General features: G+C 46.5%; 1 protein-coding gene across 4 annotated transcripts in view; it reads right to left on the bottom strand.

Moving 5' to 3' along the window:
* LOC118230331 (rho guanine nucleotide exchange factor 4-like) overlaps window positions 1-20,377 on the bottom strand; it is a 38,357-nt gene that overhangs the window by 9,996 nt on the left and 7,984 nt on the right. For 3 of the 4 annotated variants that reach the window (XM_035423222.1, XM_035423224.1, XM_035423223.1), the window contains one exon: window positions 1,903-2,048. In XM_035423222.1, coding sequence (XP_035279113.1) covers window positions 1,903-2,048 — 146 coding nt within the window. Of the gene's footprint in view, window positions 1-1,902; window positions 2,049-16,743; window positions 17,071-20,377 lie in introns of those variants that run through there. The other variant, XM_035423225.1, reaches the window with a different exon arrangement.

Below are 20,377 nucleotides of genomic sequence, written 5' to 3'. Positions count from 1 at the left end.
CGAAAGCGGCAGACAGTAATGGACGCCGGGTCCGTCTGCTTCAGCCCCGCCGAAAAAACCGTCCATCCAACTCCCAGAACTGCCTGATGTATTATTTCTCCTCTTGCTTTTTCTCCGTTTTTATTTTTTTTTTGTTCGGCAACCAATCAGCCGGCCGAGCTCTGTGCCGTATCCTGGATACGAGAGCAGCTGGAGCAGTGTGTGTGAGTGTGTACGTGAGAGGAGGGGGGAGGATGGGAAATAATGCATTTTAAAAGCTTTCTGTCGGTCGGAGCACCGGATTGGCCGATTTTGGACTGCACCCTACCCACAACCAACCCCTCCCCCCCCACTTCCTCATGTCCTCCCTTTCCCGGGAGTCTCGAGGTAATTCAGAATGTCAGGATATTAATTAAGGAAAATAAACACAAGGCCATTCCGGTTTTCTCTTATTTTGTCGGAGAGTGTTGGCGGGTCTAACACTGCTGCTAATAGTGTGGCACTGGGCTGATGGGATCAGAGCAGCTCTCTAATACACTGTCTCAACCTGCTGTTCTCTGATCCTCCACCCCACCCCCACCCCCACCCCCACGACCCTCTGGCAGGCATCTTCAGCGTGAGGTCAGTGGATGCATCCCCTCCCCCTCAACCCAGACGCACACTCATGTGTGTACACAAACGCACGCTTGACCACACACACATACAAGCACATGCACGCATGCACATACACACACACGCAAGTGCAACTGTACTATAAATAGGCAGACATGCTGTTTGGAAAATTTTATCTTTAATTGGCATTGGGGTACTTTGAGCAGGGCTTCTACCATTTCAAGGTATGTTGACTGAATTTTGCAATATATTCCATTAAGACACCTATTGGTCCAAAGATCAGCAAATATTTAATGTATGGCCTCAAATACTCTGAATTTCAGTTTTCATTAGCAAGCATTAACGGCATGACAAACGTACATTGATTTTGGCAAAGCAAGGTGCAGTAATAATACAACAGCACAATAATAACATAACTCCTAACTACAAGTCAACCGATAAAAAGCAATTTACCAATCTGTCATTATGAGTAAAACTGTTATTTATTACAGTGTCACATCCATTACGGCTTGCATGGTGCCTAATCCATGCAGTGTAACAAGCTATGAAACGATCTGCGACTATTGCTCCGTTAAGTGCGCAATATAAAATCTAATTTCATTTTAAAAATGTGAGAGAAAACTAGCATGGCTGCTCCCAGCTGCTAGGCAACACGAGGGCTCAGCGCACAATGCTCCTGGGGCAACGGGATTTAATCAAACCTTTAATTACCTTCCCCTCCAAAAAAAACAAAAGCGTTCGTTTATTATTCCGCTCTTACTGGCCAGACGTGTTTGCCCTTGAGGAAACGGAGGCTTTTCTGGTTCTCCCTCTGTGCCGGCAGTATGCTGTTTTCACAGATCCCCTAATTGCTTTCCCCATCAGGTACCATCCATAATCTGTCACGTTAATGCCGTCTGACACGTCGCGGGTGGGGGGAGTGGGGGGGCTGGTGCCCCTCCCAGCCAATCACGCTCTCATATGGGAGACTGAGCATGTGCTTGCCCCCCCAGAGCTCCTTGACTGAAATGCCATTCGTGTCACTCAAAAAACAGTGGAAACCACAGTGGGTGTTTTTTTTTTAAATTCTGAATGGCAGATGGATATGTTCCAGACACAAAGAATCCACACAAACACATAAACACAGGCACACACACAAATACCCACACGCGGGCACACGCACGCACACGCACACGCACACACACACATACACGCACACGCACACGCACACGCACACATACATACAAACATGCACACACACAGCAGTTGCCCCAGAGGTGAGAAGCGTAGCTGGGGTTGTGGGACAGCGGGTTCTCAGGACAGGCGGCGTACCTCGTTGATGGCCAGCTGCTCCCCTCCTCCGCCCGAGTGGCCGAAACGGTGGCCGGAGTTGCGGAACTCCTCGTACAGGTCCTCCTCGCTGCCCGCGTCATCCCCCAGGCCCGCCTTGTCCAGCGTCCCGTCAGGTATCACCACCGCTGGGGGGAGGGGCCAGACACAAGCCACAACATCAGCCCACAGTGCCTTTCTCTGGGGCTACCACGTTCTATTGTGACATCACCTCTGCTCAAGGGTAACACAGATTCTCTATAACAACCTAGCAACCAGACACTCAGCTCCAGAATTAGGATGTAGGATGTACTGGAACTATATTACAGTCTTTTAATATCCAGATTGAGGCAATCTGGTAATATAGAATAACAGAAATAATTACACGTTCATCTACAGTATATACAAATGCCACGGCATTCCTGAATGACACAATGACTTATATCTGTTCTGAATGTGTATCATATGTATTACAGGCCATGCAAAGAATCAGCACACCGCTCAAGTTCAACAATAGGAAAAAGAACTGGCCCCTCTCCAGGTATCGACGTGTCCTTATTTATTAGCACATTGGAAAAATATTAAACTTTGATTTTCCATAATGCTCAATTTATAAGCGCACGGTGTTCAGGTGAGAAAGTGCGGTACTAAAATCTTTCAAATGTTCCCATGGCATCTTCTACAGAGACATAATACAGTATATATTGCAAACGTACGTATAGTGTAATTCAGATTAACGCGTGCTTCAAATATGTCTTTCCATGGGCGGAGCTCTGACACAGTGGCAGTATACATAAGCACGAGCACGTCTGAAGTGCCAGTGGCCAGAGAGTTCCTGGGGACTCAGGTCTGCAGAGGTCACTGCAATCAACCACCCCCCCCCCCCTCACCCCGCCCCAGTCTGTCTCCTCCTTCTGGAAGAATCTCAGCCATTAGATTATTTTCGCTTGCGTTCCCAGCTCCTATTTTTGGCACACCGCTCCGAGCGATCCCCGTCCTGTTCGACTCGTAGCCCTTTCAGACATATTATGTTTAATGAACGTCAGAAAGCATCAAAAAAAGCAGCTCTGAGGCAAATGAAGAACTAGAGTCTCTCTCTTTCTCTGTCTCACCCCTCCCCTGCCTCTCTCTCTCTCTCTCTTTCACTCTCTCAGACATAGGAGGTAAGGGATGAGGAAAAAAATGGTAGAAGAATATGCTCTCCTTTTCATTTACCATGGGCCATGTGATCGAGTGAGGAAGCTCTTGTAAACTCCACTAGCATGCATTATCACAACGTACCTTTCAGTAAAATTGCACGATGGCATGCCCACGATTCAGCCTAATTGTGTGCAAACGTTAATCTTTGTTGCAGGCTTTTCCTGCAGCAAGCAAACAGTTGTCACAGCATCTAAGTAACCATGGCAACATGCTGCTTAGAATGCACAGCAAGAAAGCACAGCACCCCCTCCAGCAGAGGAGGGAAGAGCAGGTTCTGTTAGCTACTGGACATGTATTTCATTCTCATAAAAAGAAGGATGTCAAGATGGAACTAGCTGTTTTCTTGCACTATGAGTATTGTCTTTTGTCCTGGAAATGAATTTGTTTTTCTTATTTTTAAAACTGCCTCAACATGATTTAAAAAGCAAACTTCTTCACTTATCTCATTTGAACTCTAGAGCAAAAAGAAAAACAGGATAATTTAGAAATGTATATCTTGTCCAACATATGAATTCACTGAGGTCAAGTTAGTAATGCAATGACATCACTTCCTTTGGCAGACTTCATTGTCCCACTTTAAAAGCATATGAATTTCATTCAGAGTGAACCTCACTTGAAGAAATGAACAGTGGGGCTTCTGACCAAAATGACCCTAAACGATGGCCTCCCAGGTAGCAGCCAGGCCTCCAACCCCCAAACCTTCAGTTTCAGAATCCAGCACTCCACCCACAACACCACATTGAATTTCAGTGCAAGTTTGAGACTAAATCGTTTAGGAAATTATACTCTAGGAATAGTAGAATCATCTGGTCCCAGAGCCAATGTGTTACAGTGGCTTTGGTAAGCCATGCTCTAGAGTAGTGGTTCTCAGTATCAGTCCTGGGGACCCACTGTGTATGCAGGGCATAATTCTACCATAATTGTGAGTTTAAACTTTTACAATTTACCATGTTTGTTGTTAGTTGTCATTTGCTGTCAGAAAATTCCACTCGTTTTACACAAATGGTAGGTTTCCACAGTCTGAGCAAATAGGACCCAGCTGATTTCACCTGTCAGTTTGTAATTTAAACAATTAAAAATAGACTTTCTTTCATTTGGAATTATTAGCCATATAGTACACACAGCACAGTAAATGTTGGTCTGATCTAGGATGTGAATATGGCAAATTTGTTTTTTTTTGGGCATGCATCACTATTTTTGCGATAATGTGGCTTTAAGAAAGTAAATCGTCCTTCAGTATACCGTAAAAGTGTCTAATTAAGAACAATTAGCAGCTCATTACAATACAGAGCTTGTTATCATGGTTGGAACAAAGACCAGCATACCCAGTGGGTCACCAGGACCAAGGTTGAGGCTCACAGCTCTGGAGGAGTGGCCTGGCACAAAGCCACTGTGTGTGGCATGGCATGCAGGCAGGACTGGCCCCTCTCCAGGTATCAACGGGCCCTTATTTATTAGCGCACAATAAAACCACTGGACTGGAGTTGGCCGGCGTCCACCGGCTGGACTGTACTGGCCTCGCTTATAATGGATGGGAGAGACAGGTGCAGATGAATGCCTGGGGGGGGGAGATGGGGGATGGGCTGGGGTTGGGGTACTCTATCTGGGACTCCTCCAAAAAAGAAGGACGCTGGTAATATTGCATGCCCCCCTTCACCCCTCTATCGAATACCATCGGTATTCATCTCTTGAGTTCCACCTATTTCAATTTGTCCCATCTCAATTTGCGTCAACTTGTGCTGCATGCTAAAAAAAATGCTGTGTGCCACCTTTCAACTTTTTCCATCAGGAAAAAATTCTAAAACCTTATTTTGACACAAAAGAAAGGTATGCCTTTTTAAAATTCACATATTAATAGTGGTTCATATTCTCCAGTCTGCACACCACACACTTCTGTCCATCAAGTTCAGTGTGCTGTTTCGGACCCATTGGCTGCCCTGTAATCTGCCTTTCTTCTGTTCTGGCTGCTTCGTGGTGCACGGCACAGATACCTCAAAGAGAAAAGAACAATTACCCGAACTCCACTGTCATCTTCGGCAGACATCTCAGACACACCGTGCTCACCTCAGATTTCACACGCCTATTATTCAGCTCTTAGCCTTTCACAGGACGACCTTCGCTGTGCCAAAAACTCCCGTGAAGCAATCAATGAGGTCATTCATGGAAGGGAAGAGGGACTGCAATTCTTTCAAGCTCTACTGAGTAGGATTGTTGATATTTCAGCTATCTAGATTGTTATTTTTTGTGGACATTTTTATCTGTCCACAGAAGCTACTTCATTAACTGCACGGAAACTGAGTTGACTAATGTTGGAAGCTAGCTCCACTGTTGTAGTCAGAAAGATAAATCGATAAGAAGTCCAATGAGGAAGACAAGGAAGAAAATGATGATTCTGCCTTTGAGTGTGGGTACCCAGTTAATGATAGATGCTAGTATTTAAACGAGCAACACTGGTGCTTGGACGATGGCCTGTAACATTAGTGTGATGGAAACTGAAAGCTAGCTTGATAGTGAGTTTCAGAGAAATGGCCAGGCGCTGGTATGAGGGCTTGGTTGTGATGTTGTGATCAAGCGATGCTTCAAAACTGTACCAGCTCTTTGTCTTCCCCTGCTGGGACTGACAGAAGACTCCCATATTTCTCTATTTGAGCTTTCGCAATCATGGCAGTAAAACATTTAAAATTGAATTGAAAGAGAGTAAAGACACCCTCACACTTCAGTTTTAAATGCTTTATTGTCATGGTATATTTTACAAAACACTATACTGCAAAAGCACTTAGAGTTAGCTCATAAAATAGTCATTTTATGATACATAAATTTTATTTTTCTCCTCTCTTTCTTTCCCCCTCTAGCCTTTTTTTTCTCTTCTGAGCTCTCATGCTGTCATAGCTTGACAGCATGACCCAAAACATAGATTCAAAGCGCTGGGAACTTCCATAACTCCATAACTTCCATATCTTCTCATATAAATAAATGGACACAGATGCTCAGGGCATCAGTTGAGTGAACAATGTGTGTCACTCCGTGCAAAACTGAACTCTGGAATTTAATAACTGGCCAGAAAAATTCCAGAACAATAACAACCAGCCAATGAGCGCAACATGCAGCCAATCACAGAACCATGGCCCACTCCTGGGTTCAATCCATCCTCTCCACACCTCTAACTACAGGGGGTTCTGGTATTCTGCTGGTATATTACAGCTTATATATTCATAAAGAAATATGAAGAGCACAATATCCATTGCAAGTATTATCTGTGGGCATGCCTCTCATGAATATTTATAAGAGGCATACAATTAGAATGTTTCGGCTTTAGCAGACGGGAGACAGAACTTTAAATATTCAGAGCTCCGTTCCTGCCAGGTCTGTAGTATGTCATAACTCATGGTTTGTGTTATTAATTGTGTTTTTTTTTAAAGTTATGTTTGAAAGGTAATCCAGCAATACACAATGAAACATTTCTCTACTTATGCCAGCTTGCTTCCTACCTAGCAGTGTAGTGGAGATGTTTCAGATAGCTGATTTAGGCATGTTGGAACCACTGGCTCTGTCCTGGGTGTGGCATAACCAAAGGGCAGGGGAAATGCATGATAATTTGTAATAGTGCAAGTCATGATACTAGGGGCCTTGCATTGACACTAGGCCCCCTATCTCACAAAATCTGCTCTCTAACCTGCTTTACCGGTGGTGAGTTAAGGGCGTGAGATCTAACAGCTAAGGGCTTTAACAGAGGTCAAAGGTAAATACAATCAGGTCAAAGGTAATAGCATTCAGGTCAAAGGTAATCACATTCAGGACACCTGTCACCTGACCTGTTCACTTGGTGCTTAATCATTAACAAGTTAACATGATTAATACACAAAATGACTGAAATTCAAGACTTACTTGTAAGCTACAGTCTTGTTTAGACTCTTGCAAGGGGGGCAGAAGTAGTGACACTCTGCAGACGATTCTGAATGTCTGTCCTGACGCAGATCAGCAAACTAAGGCCAAATTAAGCAGGGAGAGGCAAAGACCAAATGCTGTGCAGTGGATTGCATGCCAAAAGCCCTCTGGCCGGGATGACCCAGACAGCCGCCCCACCCCCCCCCCCCCCCGCCCCCCAGCCCCACCCACCCAGCGCACTCTGTTGGGACGAGACACCTCCGCAGGCTAGAGCAGATGCTGACCCAGTGCCTGTGTGTCTCTGAGGAGCCTGTCTGTGCTGGTCTGCACTGCTGTAGGAGGGTGCCCACAACATGGAGTTATGCCCTCAAAATGGACCCATTTATGTTTTATGACAAAGCAAAAATCCAGGCAAAGGGCTACCCTCTAGTTATATGACTAATAAACCCAATCGCCCAGCAACACGTTTCCTTTCCTTTCAAATGGCTGATTTCAGAGAGAGGAATAAATGCGAATGAACAGTAGCACCTGGGTTAATGACTGATTATTTTTCGATCAATGCGATCATTTAAATTGAACAGGGTACAACCCTGAAAACAGGGGACAGCTGATTGACTGAGGGGTCATCCTCCCCATGAGTCGAATGACTTGTATGTGCTTCAGCAAAGAGGGCGGGTCCAAAATAGAAGGGCAGAGAGCTGATATCGCACATTATGATTACTAGACTGGAAAAGTGGCCGCACTTCATGGACGTGCATTGCAACTGTGAAATTGAACATCGACCCAACTCAAATGTAGCTCAATTCATTTAAGTCAATTGTTATTTTCCCTTTATGGTACAACAGACAAGCCTAAGGACAGGCCTTGTGAAGCTAATGTGCTCTAGGGGAAAATCTTGGCCTGTATCTGAGCTCATCTGGAGCCCAGACTTCCTGGAGCCACGCTGGTAGGATAAGATATGGCTTCTGCAGACAGCGGCAATGGATCACAGAGCCCTGCTCAGCTCCTGCATCTCTCCCAGCACGTCTGCAGGAGTCAATGCCAGACTGAAAGGTTAAGTCAGCTTTTAAAAGCAGCTGCTTTTGTGTACGGCTACGAGTGAAGTCAGCTTTGAGCAGACGTTACCATGGTGCAATGTCTCTGTACTTCCTGTGATGTCAGGAGGTCATGGACACATCGCTACAGGCCCTCCCGCATCTCCAGGGCAATTGGGGGGGGGGGGGGGGTGGAGGTTTATCCAAGCAGGAGAGAAGTGCTGACCTGTTTCCTGAAATTCCCTGTCCTTAAATAAAGCCGTCGGACACTGCAAATCCCCCCAAAGCCGCCTAATGCCGGAGCGGTTCACAGATTAATGAATACTGGAGAGAACGAATAATCTACCTCTCTGTCTCTCTTTCTCTTTGTTCTTTGTGATGGACGAGTGTACCGCAGTACCACGCTCACAGACATGGCTCATTAACACTTTAGTGGTAGCCTACTGCTGAAACAGGTAAGGTGGTAAGTCCAGTGTATACTGTGAAGCATACTGTGACAAGTTCCTTGTAAAATGTGCTATATAAATAAAATTTGATTGAATAAGTGGCAAGGTTAACTGCTGAAACAGAGTTCAGACAATTAATTACTTATCTCCAGGGGCTAATGTCTCATTGCCATCAGCCACCCTCATAAATACAAACAGACATTTAGTGAGCACGCGCTGCCATTTCAGATTTTGGATTCCTCAAGCGTGCGGGGACAAAACCAGTCAACCGCACTGCTAGTCTGAGCGATCAGTCAAGTGCCTCATCCCAGTCTCTGCTCCTGTTTGGGAGATGACCGTGCTCTGGAATCGAAAGTAGGGGTTCAGGGTAAGAACTGGGGAACCGCCTGAACCACAGCAGATCACATGAGGGGCTTTGGTCATTCTCCTCTAGCGCAGGTGAAGAGTGTTATTTAAAAAAGATCTCAAGAGCTCTCCCAGGGTGAGGCTAAATCAGGACATGGGATCAATATGGCTCGATGTGCTCGAGGGCTGACCCCACACACGGATCCATCCCACAAATTCTACCAGCCAAAACAAACCCCCCCAGTGGGAGTTTCGGGACATATGATTGGTGCGTTATGTTATTAAGCCTCACGGCAGACGCTGTTGCAGTATGTAGGGAATTATGGCCAGTTCAAATTTCCACATGATACCCTCGTACCCTTTTATAGCTGGACATTTTAAGCCCAGTCAAGGTCCTTTGTACGTGGCCACAACAGCCAGGTTTTGAACCTGCAACCCTTTGATTAAAAGTCTGATTTACTGACAGTTGTCATATTCCCACCTGAAAAATCATACTTATTTCACTTTTGTGTCTGAATTATCATACATTGTCACACTTCCACCAAAAGCGCAGAAAAAAAGTCTTCCAGCATTTTTTCTTTGCATAAAAAGGTCATAAACCCTTTTAAAAAATTTACATGTTAAGTAAATATCCTTCTAGGAAGGAAATGAATATTCATGATTGAGCTTGGGCTGGGCATATGCCCACTCCAGTGTTTAGAAGCCGGTATCTCCGACTGAAATTCCACACAGCCTGTCTGACAAACCCAAAACACTTCAGAAGGGACAATGTGCTCTAGGGATGGGGGCCATCCTGATTTACAGGCCCCTGGAATCACTCCCCCTCCTGTCTGAGTGCTCTACACCCCCATTGAGATTCCTCGGGTGCGATCAGCAATCTTAACAGGCAGTTAACTGCTGCGTTATTTATTGTTTATGGGTGGCAGGGGATTTGGGCTTGGGGGGTGACATAGGAATGTGTGTGCACCATGCGTGCGTGCGTGCGTTTGTGCGTGCGCTACAAGCCCGTCACGCCCTGATTGGCCAGTCCGGGACAGCCTCAGGTACTGTCGCCAAGCGTGGAGAAACCTCGAGTGTAAATTCCAGTGAGGGCATTCCCCGGTGGGAGACTCGACTTGGGCCGCAAGCTGACATTTAATTTCCTCCGCCAAGGAAACAAGTAACTGAATAAATGAATAAATAAAGGTGAAGAAAGAAGGGGACGAGGAGAAGGAGACATGAGTGTTTACACTCCCTCTGGGAAGGATGGTGTGGCCACACACAAACATATATAAACACAAACAGGCATCCTCTCACACTTACACACACACAAATACTATAAGTGAACTGAGTTAAGACGGACTGCAGTTTTAAGCTGTGCGTGATCTAGGCAGTGCTGTGCTGAGCAAAGCACGAAGGATCAGGAAGCTCCCCCAGTGAATCCTGAGCTCTTAAAGTACAGCCCCCAGGCTCTTAATTGAATTTGATGAGGGCAAGCTAATCCGATCCGCGCGGTAGCTTCCTCGGGTCTTTCTGAAGTGTGGCTGGAGCTCTGGAAAGGACGTGGTGGCCGGTGACCCCCGTTGACCCACCCATGAACCCTGTTCCAAACTCTCCCTACTCCCCCAAAACCTAAAAGAACACTGCTACTAGCCCTGTGCGTGAAGGAACCATGACGATGGTCTCCGGGGAAACATGGTTGCCCGTGCATTATGATGCGCTATCACCCAGTGCTAACAAACTGGTTGAGAATCAATGGCACTCGAGAAGAATGGAGGGACCGAAGGGTAATAATTAAATAGGCAGAAGATGTAGACGAGGTGGAGGAGTCTTGTGTATATATGGCTCCACATGCCCCGGTATCAAGACTCGAGCTCCGCTGTTGACGGGATCCTCCGGACTGCCCTGATTTAATTACACCTGCACCGCGGCCACGCCTCGTAATCCGAAGATGAACGGCCGCTCGGGCGGCCAATAAAACCTCCCTCTTTTCCTGGCCCATCGATCGCAGGGAGATGGATGGTCGGGTTACTTCACCGGGAATTACACAGACCATTAAATCCAGGTCACCCGCCGCCTGGCGACCACCCAGCGAGAAACGGCCACTTTAGACTTCAGACTTTCAACCCCGGCCTCTCTGCCACTGTGAGTAAATCAACAGCGCGAAATGGGCAGAGCATTGCAGTATTTCAATTTGTAAGCCCAGTCTAACCATTACATCACTCCAGAGATCAAGGAACATACAAGTCAGGACTATGGGGTCTAAAACTATAGGTATAGAACGTTCTGCTGTGCAGCACTATACTGTATAATGCTGTGCTGTGCTGTACTTGCAATGCACCATAATGTACTGCACTATACCACACTTCACTGCACTATACTGCAGTACAAATGCTCTACAGCAAGGGGTGCTTGACTCTGGGTCCTGGAGTGCAACAGGTTCTGCTGGTTTTGCATTTCACTTTAAATTAAAAAACAAATTTAGACCAAAAAAACGAGGGCTGCGTTCACGATCAAACCCCTTTCGGCAAAGCCTTTTGGCATATCTTTGACGTATATTCATTTCCGTTTGCTGGGAGTGCTGGGGGTGTACCCAAAACAGCAGGTGGCATATTTCAGAATTGCTGTTCACCGTACTGAGTCGCCCTCTATAATATCTGCAGCTCCGGTATCAGCACACTGGACAGTCAGTGCAGCACCATTTCAGTTCATGAAACATCTTGCAATGTTTTGCTTATTTAGAAGGCAGCCCCGGTGAGGAAAATTAAATAACTGTAATCAACCACTTTAATTGTTCAATTAAGTGCTGAGTAACAATAAAAGCCAGCAGACCGTGTGGCTGTCCTGATCCTGGGTTAGCATCCCAGAGGGCTACTTACTGCTGCTTTCTTTAGTGGTTATTTTCCTGACTGCTCCAGGAGAGGGCGCTGTATGAAGCCCCCCTTCCTGCCAACCTGAGCAGCAGATACCAACAAGTCACCTACTGCCTTGCGAAACACTCGTTTTTGGTGAGGGATTATGGGTAAATCGCACTGTTCTTTTTTTAGACCTCATTTAGGACGGGGTCAAATTTGAGTGAGCAGCTCGGCCAGTGACCTCCTCGCCCGCGGGAGACTCCCAGGTCTGGAACACTGCCCTGATTCTCTCATTCCCTTCTTTTCTCTCAAATTCACTTCCAATTATGTCTTTTTTGGACATTCGCACAAAGAACCCTCTTCTCCAAGGCCAGCTCTCACAAAATAAAACAGCAATAGCAACAATGACTGTTATAAGATCAGGTAAAATTAGCTGAAAACAAAAGTAAAATATAAATTTAGATATGACAATGGTCATGTTTTTATATATGTTATATATTTTTCAATATAAACAACAGGGGGCTTTTGTCTGTTGTCATTGGGGAGACGTACACTGCTGCCCCCCAATTGCATGTAATCAGAAGAGCTGGGCACAGTTATTGCTTCATCCGTTCAGCAATCATGTCTCCCACTCCTTAAAAGCTCCCATTCCAAATGTCACGTTCACAGTCTTCATCCAGCTAGCAACACAACCCCCCCCCCCCCCCCCTCCACACCACCACCCCCCTCTGCTCTAACAGACCGGCAGGCCCCCTCCAAACATGGAAGTCTGCTCGGTAACACTCTGTTGCTATGGGCGAAGGCTTTCTTCCCTCTCTCTCCCTCTCTCCCCCTGTGTGACGCGTATCTATTCACTGGCGGCCTGTGGAAGTCGTGGCGGACAGGGACATTGTCGCGTCTGCATTTTGAGGACTACATGCACTTCGCAGGAAGGGGACTGTGGCGGTTATGGGTTTTAAGGATCTGGTGGGTGTGGTCGGCAGATCGCCCCTCCCTATGCAGAACACAGGATTCCCCAATAACCTCATGATTACACCCTTTGCTATCAAAATCCTACAGTGGCACATGTTAAGGTGCCACACAACTTCAGGAATCTCTGAAGCTTACCCCTTCCCAAACTGGGGGGCATTTCACGTACGGCACAAAAGGGTCCCTCCCCAAGACCAAACTCAGAACCTTCCGGTGTTACACCACACCACTGCTATCTTGTCCGCCAAGACACTTGTCTACATAGAATATGCAATTGATTGATACTGTAATTGATTAATTAAGTTCTGAGAAACAACGAAAATCAGCAGACCCTGCGGCTCTCCAGCACTAGGACTGCCCACCACTGCTATAGATCATTAGAGAATACAGTGCAGAAAAAAACATGCCGACACTACACCTCCCCCTACTCCTCCTCTGTGTGGAGGGCAGTAAGGGCTGTCCATCACGTCAGAGATGATGGCATCGGGCTCCAATTGTCAAAAACACCTCTGGCTTCACACCGAAGGCACAAAGATTACACCAATTAAATGAGCTCCATTGTCCTTCACGCCTGAGACGATCGTGCCACACCTCTCTCTCACATCTGTGGATACAACATCATCATCAGGCCTCCTGCTTGACAGTGCAAGACACATCCTTTATGGTGCGTAGAGTAACCAGGGAGGGTTAACTTTATCGTAAATTTTGCATTGAATGTGTTGCTCATTTACTTGGCTTCTTCAGCATTCACCTGAACTCAATTTTGTAAGCAAGGTGCAACCTTACAGAACAAGAGGTCATATTCCATCTATGAACTGATGGCTCATGAACGGAGATCCCCAGCCAGTACTGTCCAAGGTTCCAACTTGAGCCTTTTTGCTGCTTTCCAACAGTGGAGTCACTATCTGACACATGCTACCATCCTCTGCCACTTCCCTCTGGTGTACAACACACATCTTTGGGCATTAGTAGGTAGAGGTGGTTGCACCCTCTGTCCATAGACCAATGGTGTGCTTTCAGAACACACAGAGCACAAAGTGCAGTATCACAAATATCCACACACATATACATACACACACACACACATACACACACGCAGACACACACACACACACACACACACAAACACAGCGGTGATGACAAACACAGAGCAAGTCGCAGCCCCATCTGTAAAATGAAGAACTAATTATCACTGTCACTTCACATCACATACAATGTGTCCTACAGCTTCAAGAGATGCAGGTTAAGCCCTTCAGGTTCCATAAGCTGACAATCAACAGCAAGAGCATTAACATCATCAACCGTAATATTCTCCATATTATACAACTCCCACAGCCACTAAAATTAAAATGATTAGTTGTGGCACCCTCTTGGCAGCTGTTGAATTTGCAGAAATTGACTAGACTCTGAAGATTTGTCTAAAATGTGGGTAATTTATTTTCTGAATACTTCTAAACATGAACAAATATAATAAGAGTTCTGAAATGTATGAGTTCCTACATGTATGCAAATCTACCATGCCTTGATGTTTACTGAAATGTAAGACTGGGTTGGTTGTTACTATGGCAATGAGTGCTGATGTAACGCATTCTGGTGTGTGTTCAGGATGACTTCATGTGGAAGGTCGTCCTGAATAAGATTAAAACAAGCCTTTTGCTGTCATCCCACGCAGAATCAATGAGCAGTGACAGCAATCCAGCCTTAGCCATTAAATTCAACAGGATCCATTTCCTTGTTTTTGTAGGTTAGTATATAGCTGCTACTCAAATTGTCAAAGCAGCACTAAAGTATTTTTATGGCAAGTCAGACATGAGCATACAGTAGCACAACCCTCTTCACAGTTAAACTGGTTTTAGAAAAAGCAAGCGCTGGCTAATTAGCCCCGAAGCACACCAAAACAATCCAAATTAAATCTCTGCTAATGAGGTTTGTCTCGTCCCAAGGGCAATCAACATGTGGAAATTGATTTTCAACATTCTGTCAATGTAGTCGCAAGTGTCACACACTTCGAGTGGACACGCTTTGATAAAGTGCCAGCACAAAATGGACAAGCAACAACACTATTCAGACCAGCTGTTCAATACTGCATGTCCAATACCCAATTAGACATTGTTATTGATAATAGGTCCAGAGAGTCTGTTTAGTGCAGAAAAAAGACTTGAAAACAATGAACAGGGCCTCAAATTGCTTTGATTTGTTTCTCATTATCTATATTTTTAAACAACCAACTAGTGATACAGCTGAGCAAGTCCTCAGGGAATGCTGGTCCACCTTAAAGGCCACACCATTTCCTGATGCACACAGCGATCAAACCTACTGTTAATGTTACGTTCCATACACCTGACAACCACATCAGTGTATACTACCATGATAAGTGTGCGTTTGTTTGTGTGTGCACTCTGCTATGTGTTTAAATGTGTTTACATGTGGGAGGGTAATATGTTGGTAAATGCAGAAGTGATGACACTACCCAGACCCCAGGAGAAAAAGGAAGACAGAGCCTGGAAGTGATGTCACCTCTTGTCACCGGGGGCGACACTGGTTCTCTGTCACCATGCCAACTGTAAATGGAGCTCCAGACAAAACTGCATTATGACCCACACCCTCATCTGCACTGATGTGGCCTGGATGATGTCCCCCTCTCCCATTGGAAGTAACATACGGCCATGTGACTTCTTGCTGTATTCACAACCATTGACCCCAGTGGCTTGCCGAAAGGCGAAGTCAATTTCATCGCAAAATCCCATCGCCTGAACACAAATTTCATTAAAAACCTTTTGGCCACAGCTGATAATGACATATGGAAATATACCCAAAGTATTGCCTTGAGAAAACTGTATGTGCTTATGTACAGGTGTGAGTTATTTTAAGACCTCTGTGTTTAGTTTATGGCAGAGGAGAAAGACAGCCCAATGGGAGGGAGCGTATCACATTCCCACAGCCAGCCCAGATAGATTCTTGCCCTGTGTTACCATGCAATCTCTGTGGCGATGGAGCTGTGAGGCTATTTCTCCATTTATCCTGTCTCCAGTTAATGTGTGTGCGTGTGTGTGTGTGAGCATGTGTGTGTATGTGTGTGTGTAAGTGTGTGTGTGAGTGTGTGTTGGGGGGGCAGTGGCAGGTGTGTGTAGGGTGCATTCGTTCCCCTCCAGGACCGCCCCCCCTACCCTGGGAGCCATTTCTAATAAACCAGCTCACCAGGAAATACTGTCATTAAAGTGCTCCTCCCACCTCTACAGCGAGGTATATTGTGTACAATCACCTTGAACTTGGTAAACCGGTTAATGAATAAAAGCACTGATGAGAGTTCAAGTGCTCCCCCCTCTCTGAGTCTCCTTCAGTAAGCTGAATGTCACCTGGCAGAAAACAGCTGGACCAAATCTCTGTCTGTTGTTTTGGGTGTGTGCTTGTTTTGCTCCGTCTGTGATTCGTCTGCTTATTTTCATTTGCGGGCAAGGCTTTCATATCAGTCGGTAGCTAATGGATTGGCTCGCGCTCCTCTTGCAAAAGCCTCAAATTTACAACGGACAGCCGATAAAGCCTGATTCAGCAGCTAGAGCAGGGTGTGTGGTGAATCGGAAATCTCAGACACACTTTGCAGCGCGTGGTGAGAAATTGCCACCGAGCCCCGTGATTTGGTTTTCCGTCACACTGAAACAGCCTTAAGATCCAGGGAAGACGGGAAGGCAGCGGCTGAGACCGAATGTCAGCGCCTGGGCGTTCTTAAAGGGGCCGCCAGGCTGACCGAACCCTGACCACGTCCTGCTCGCGGACACTTTCTGGCTTTTCAAAACAAAACGTCACCCGTTCCGGATGCATAGAAAGCGCCGCGCGGCGCGTTTGTGCTTTCTGAGGTGATGCATCACTGGTCTCCCCGCGTCCGCCCGAAGTCTAGAAAGGCAGGAGGAAGGGGAGGGTGATGACTCGAAAGCAGTAGAGAAAGCAGAACCCCTTAATCGGACCCCCGCCCCTCCCGAAACACGCCCCGCTCCAATGCATCTCTGCACTTGCATCACCTGCGCACCTGAGCGGAGAGACATGCCTCACATTGCAAATCCCCCCCGCCGCCGCCCCTTCCCGCCCGACACAGAGAGAAGCAGAGAAAGCCAGAAGGCGGCGGACGCCTCTTACCGGTGGTGGAGTGCAGGCTCTCCAGGCTCCAGTAGCGGGCCTGGAGCCCAAACCCGCGCACGCCCCCCACTCCCCCCGCCCGCCCCACGCCGGGGCTGCCGTCCGAGTCGGAGCCGGGCGAGAGTCCGGAACTGCCGCTGCCGCTGCTGCAGCTGCCCCCCGGCAGCGGGGCGCCCCCCTCGCCGGCGCCCTGCTGCGTCCGCATGCGGCCCGAGGCTGCTCCTCGCCCGCCGCCCGCGAGTGCTGACCCGTCGGCGGAGTGCCCGCGTCGCGTCGCGCCGCCTAGCTCCGATCCTCGCCCGCTGGGTGATCAGCCTCCGCCTCTCTCGCCGGCTCGCCCAAGACTTGCTCGAGCTTCCTCGCTCTCCCTCCCTCCCTCCCTCCCTCCCTCGCTCGCTCACTCGCTCGCTTGCTCCCTCTCTCTCTCTCAGACACACTCACACGCTGCCACAGCCTGACATCACTGGGGGTCCACTGAGGGGGAACCCAGCTGTCGCCAGGAGCCCGATAAGAGCTGCTTTCAGCCTGGGACTGAAATAGGCTTTCCTTCTGGTACACCCCCTCAGCCCACCCCTGGCACCCCGCCCCCTCCAGCCCCTTCCCGTTCCTAAAGCAAAGATGTCTGTTGAGTGGCTGAAATGTTCTAGTGCGGGCAAAAACTCCTACAGTTAAAACCTGTCATTGAGAGGGCTTTGAGATATGACTCCCCCCCCCCCCACATACATACAGATACGAACACACACACCCACACATATGCGCACAGGCACACGCTTACGCGCACACACACACACACCGCCAGCTGGTGTGGAGCTGACTGCAGATGTGGATTATATTGCTGCATCCCTATTCATTCTTTGCAAAGGAATGAACAGTGATTCTGTATTAAAATATGAATTAATGCACTAAATTACTGTGGCTTTTCATAATTTTGGACCACACACAAAAATTCCATTAACAGAATTCACGGAATACCACTAGATAAGTTCACTAAATTCACTGAATGTGGCCAACTGAATTCCATCAACTGAATACTCTGATGCCCAGAGGTTAGTGTTCAAAACATTAACCGTACTAGCGAAATGCCATTGTGTTATAATAGCAGGCACAAGAAAACCACATCTGAGCTGTCATTTCAACTTTTTATTTTTTTCTCCCAGAAAGAGAGATTGCACTTTTAAAGAGCAGCGTGTTCTATTACCTGAATTAATTATCAGTTGTTTACCTTAAAGTCAGTTTGCAATATGCACTGATATGCATCTGACAGTACCTGTAATTCAACCGAGGCGTTCTCAAAATGGGTAATAAATATTTCAAAATGAGCCCCTGGGAGAGTTTTAAGTTTTATTCTGCACACCCCCCAAATTGGCCCTCAGCAGGGAAATATATAAATGCTTGGTATGTTCCTCTGAACACTTTCCCTGGTGTTAGTTTTCACATAACACGCCCAAGGCAATTTAAAGGAAAGGAAAATGAACAAATATGCTCAGAATAACCACCAGCAAAAATGCATTTGAACTGAATTAAATGGGTTACATAACCATGTAAATGATAAGGAAAATAGCTGGCTGAAAGCTAGCATGAACTTAATTTGCCTTTTGAAATCATCACATATCCCTCAAGATTTTACTGCTGATGATGTGTTTCCAAGTTTTAGAGAACAAAGAAATGCAGCGGAGAGATGAGAGGGAAATTCCCAGGATTTCTGCTAGTGACCAGCTGACCTTCAACTGACACTCCAAACACAGAAAAGAACCAAGCAAACAGGCCATCTAGATTAATACAACAGTGTGTGCTAACGACATTCCAGTTGCTTCCGAATTCCCTGGCAACACACAATATGCACATCTCAAAGTTAGGGCAAACATGCTCTCTTTTTACCTGGCAACATGTCAAATTAGATTCAACACATTTTAAGAGAAACACCGCACAGAAATACAAAATATGACTCAAAATATGACAGAAACACTTGGTTGTTCTCTGACTGCAGGCTATGTTATTTTTCTACAGCTTTATGCATTCATGCATATCTAATTAAAATATTGAATCAATTTAGATTTGCCTGTCAAATGCACGGCAATCATTTAGATGTGAACCCCCAGGAAACCTACCACCATGCATGTATCATTGGTTATGCTTGCTCATGTGACCAAACAAGCGCCCCATTATTGTTATTGTCAAATGAATCACTGTCAAGCTAACACAAAATGTTAATGCTCACTGGGTGGTTTTCTTTTTAAATCAATTTTATACCCCAGTTATTGTTTTCCCTAATCATATTTGGCTCTGCAGTCATTGTCGATGGCTCCGCAGTGTCTCCTTCCTGATCTTGGTGTGACTCACGGATGACCAGCTTAGCTTCTCAGGACACATTGTGGCATGATTTGGTTCTCCCTTCACAACATTGGGCAAATCTTCTTCTTCCTCACCCAAGAGGCTACAGAGCAACTCGTCAGAGCCCTTGTAATGCCTCGTCCAGACTATTTAAAGGTCTTGAGAAATGTCTTATGAGGCCTGTGCCATCAGGCCTCTGTAACTGGCCCAGAATGCTTCTACAAGCCTGGCATTCAACCTGCCTAAATACACACTTGCCACTTTATTACGCCCTTCATGGGCTTCTCGGGATTTAAAAAATATTAAAAAACGAGTGATTTATTTAAGAGCAGACTCCTACCGACTGCTAGTAAAGTATGACTGGACCCAAAACCCCACTGTTTGGAGTTCTTCTCAGAATTTGCATAAATATGCCAGGGGGGGTGCTGGGAGGGCATTCTAGAATGCAGTGTCCCGTGGTGCCACGGTACAGTTATGCAAAGGAGTGGGTTCTGTCTCATTTAGCACAGTCCATTTAACTGCGTTCCATTTAGCTTGTGCTTTCACACAAAGAGAGAGAGCTGAGGCGTCTGGCTCGGCTCTGCAATTTAAAATGCGCGTTGGAACGGACACCGGGGAAATCACGGCACGTTTTCAAAAGGTCAGAGATGACCGCCGAGCCAAAGCCGGGAGGCCCGTTAGCTGTGATTCATTGCAAGTGCAGGAGATCAGAATGCAGATTACAGGTTTAAATAGAACACAGGGAGGTTTCTGTACCAGGGTTCATGCTGAAGACTACATAAATATGATCATCTGTACTCCACCTACAAACACGCTCCACTCATATATAGCCTACTACTGCTGAAAAGTTCAACACACACTTCAAATACAATACGTGTGGGTGTACCCGCTTCTGCACATACATACGTGTGTGTGCGTGCGTGCTTGTTTGTGTTGTGCGTGCATGTGGGGAGTGTGCATACGTGTGCGCATGCGTGTGAATGCATGTGTTTGCATTCATGGGCATGAGCAGCTGACTGTTTTGAATTCCGCAGCAGGTCCACATTAGAGACAGTAGCATGATAAGTGGCCAGGAGCCAGAAGAGAGGTGACAGCGAACCAGCCTGCTTCTAATATAACACTGTATTACAGCGGACTGCTGTGGAATGCACCTTATCAATGCAGAGACAGAAAGGCCATTAAAGGCAAAATTTATCTCTGATTCTGCACCGCAGACAAATTGAGGAATTCACAGGAAGGACAAGATAGATAGTTTAAGAAGATACAAATCTGGGCTTTAGCTCATGCCAAACGAACACTGAAG

Source organism: Anguilla anguilla, chromosome 6 (genome assembly GCF_013347855.1).
Source record: "Anguilla anguilla isolate fAngAng1 chromosome 6, fAngAng1.pri, whole genome shotgun sequence".
NCBI classification, from domain to species: Eukaryota; Metazoa; Chordata; class Actinopteri; order Anguilliformes; family Anguillidae; genus Anguilla; species Anguilla anguilla.
Note: the sequence above shows the minus strand (reverse complement) of the source record. Positions and strands in the feature narration are given on the sequence as shown.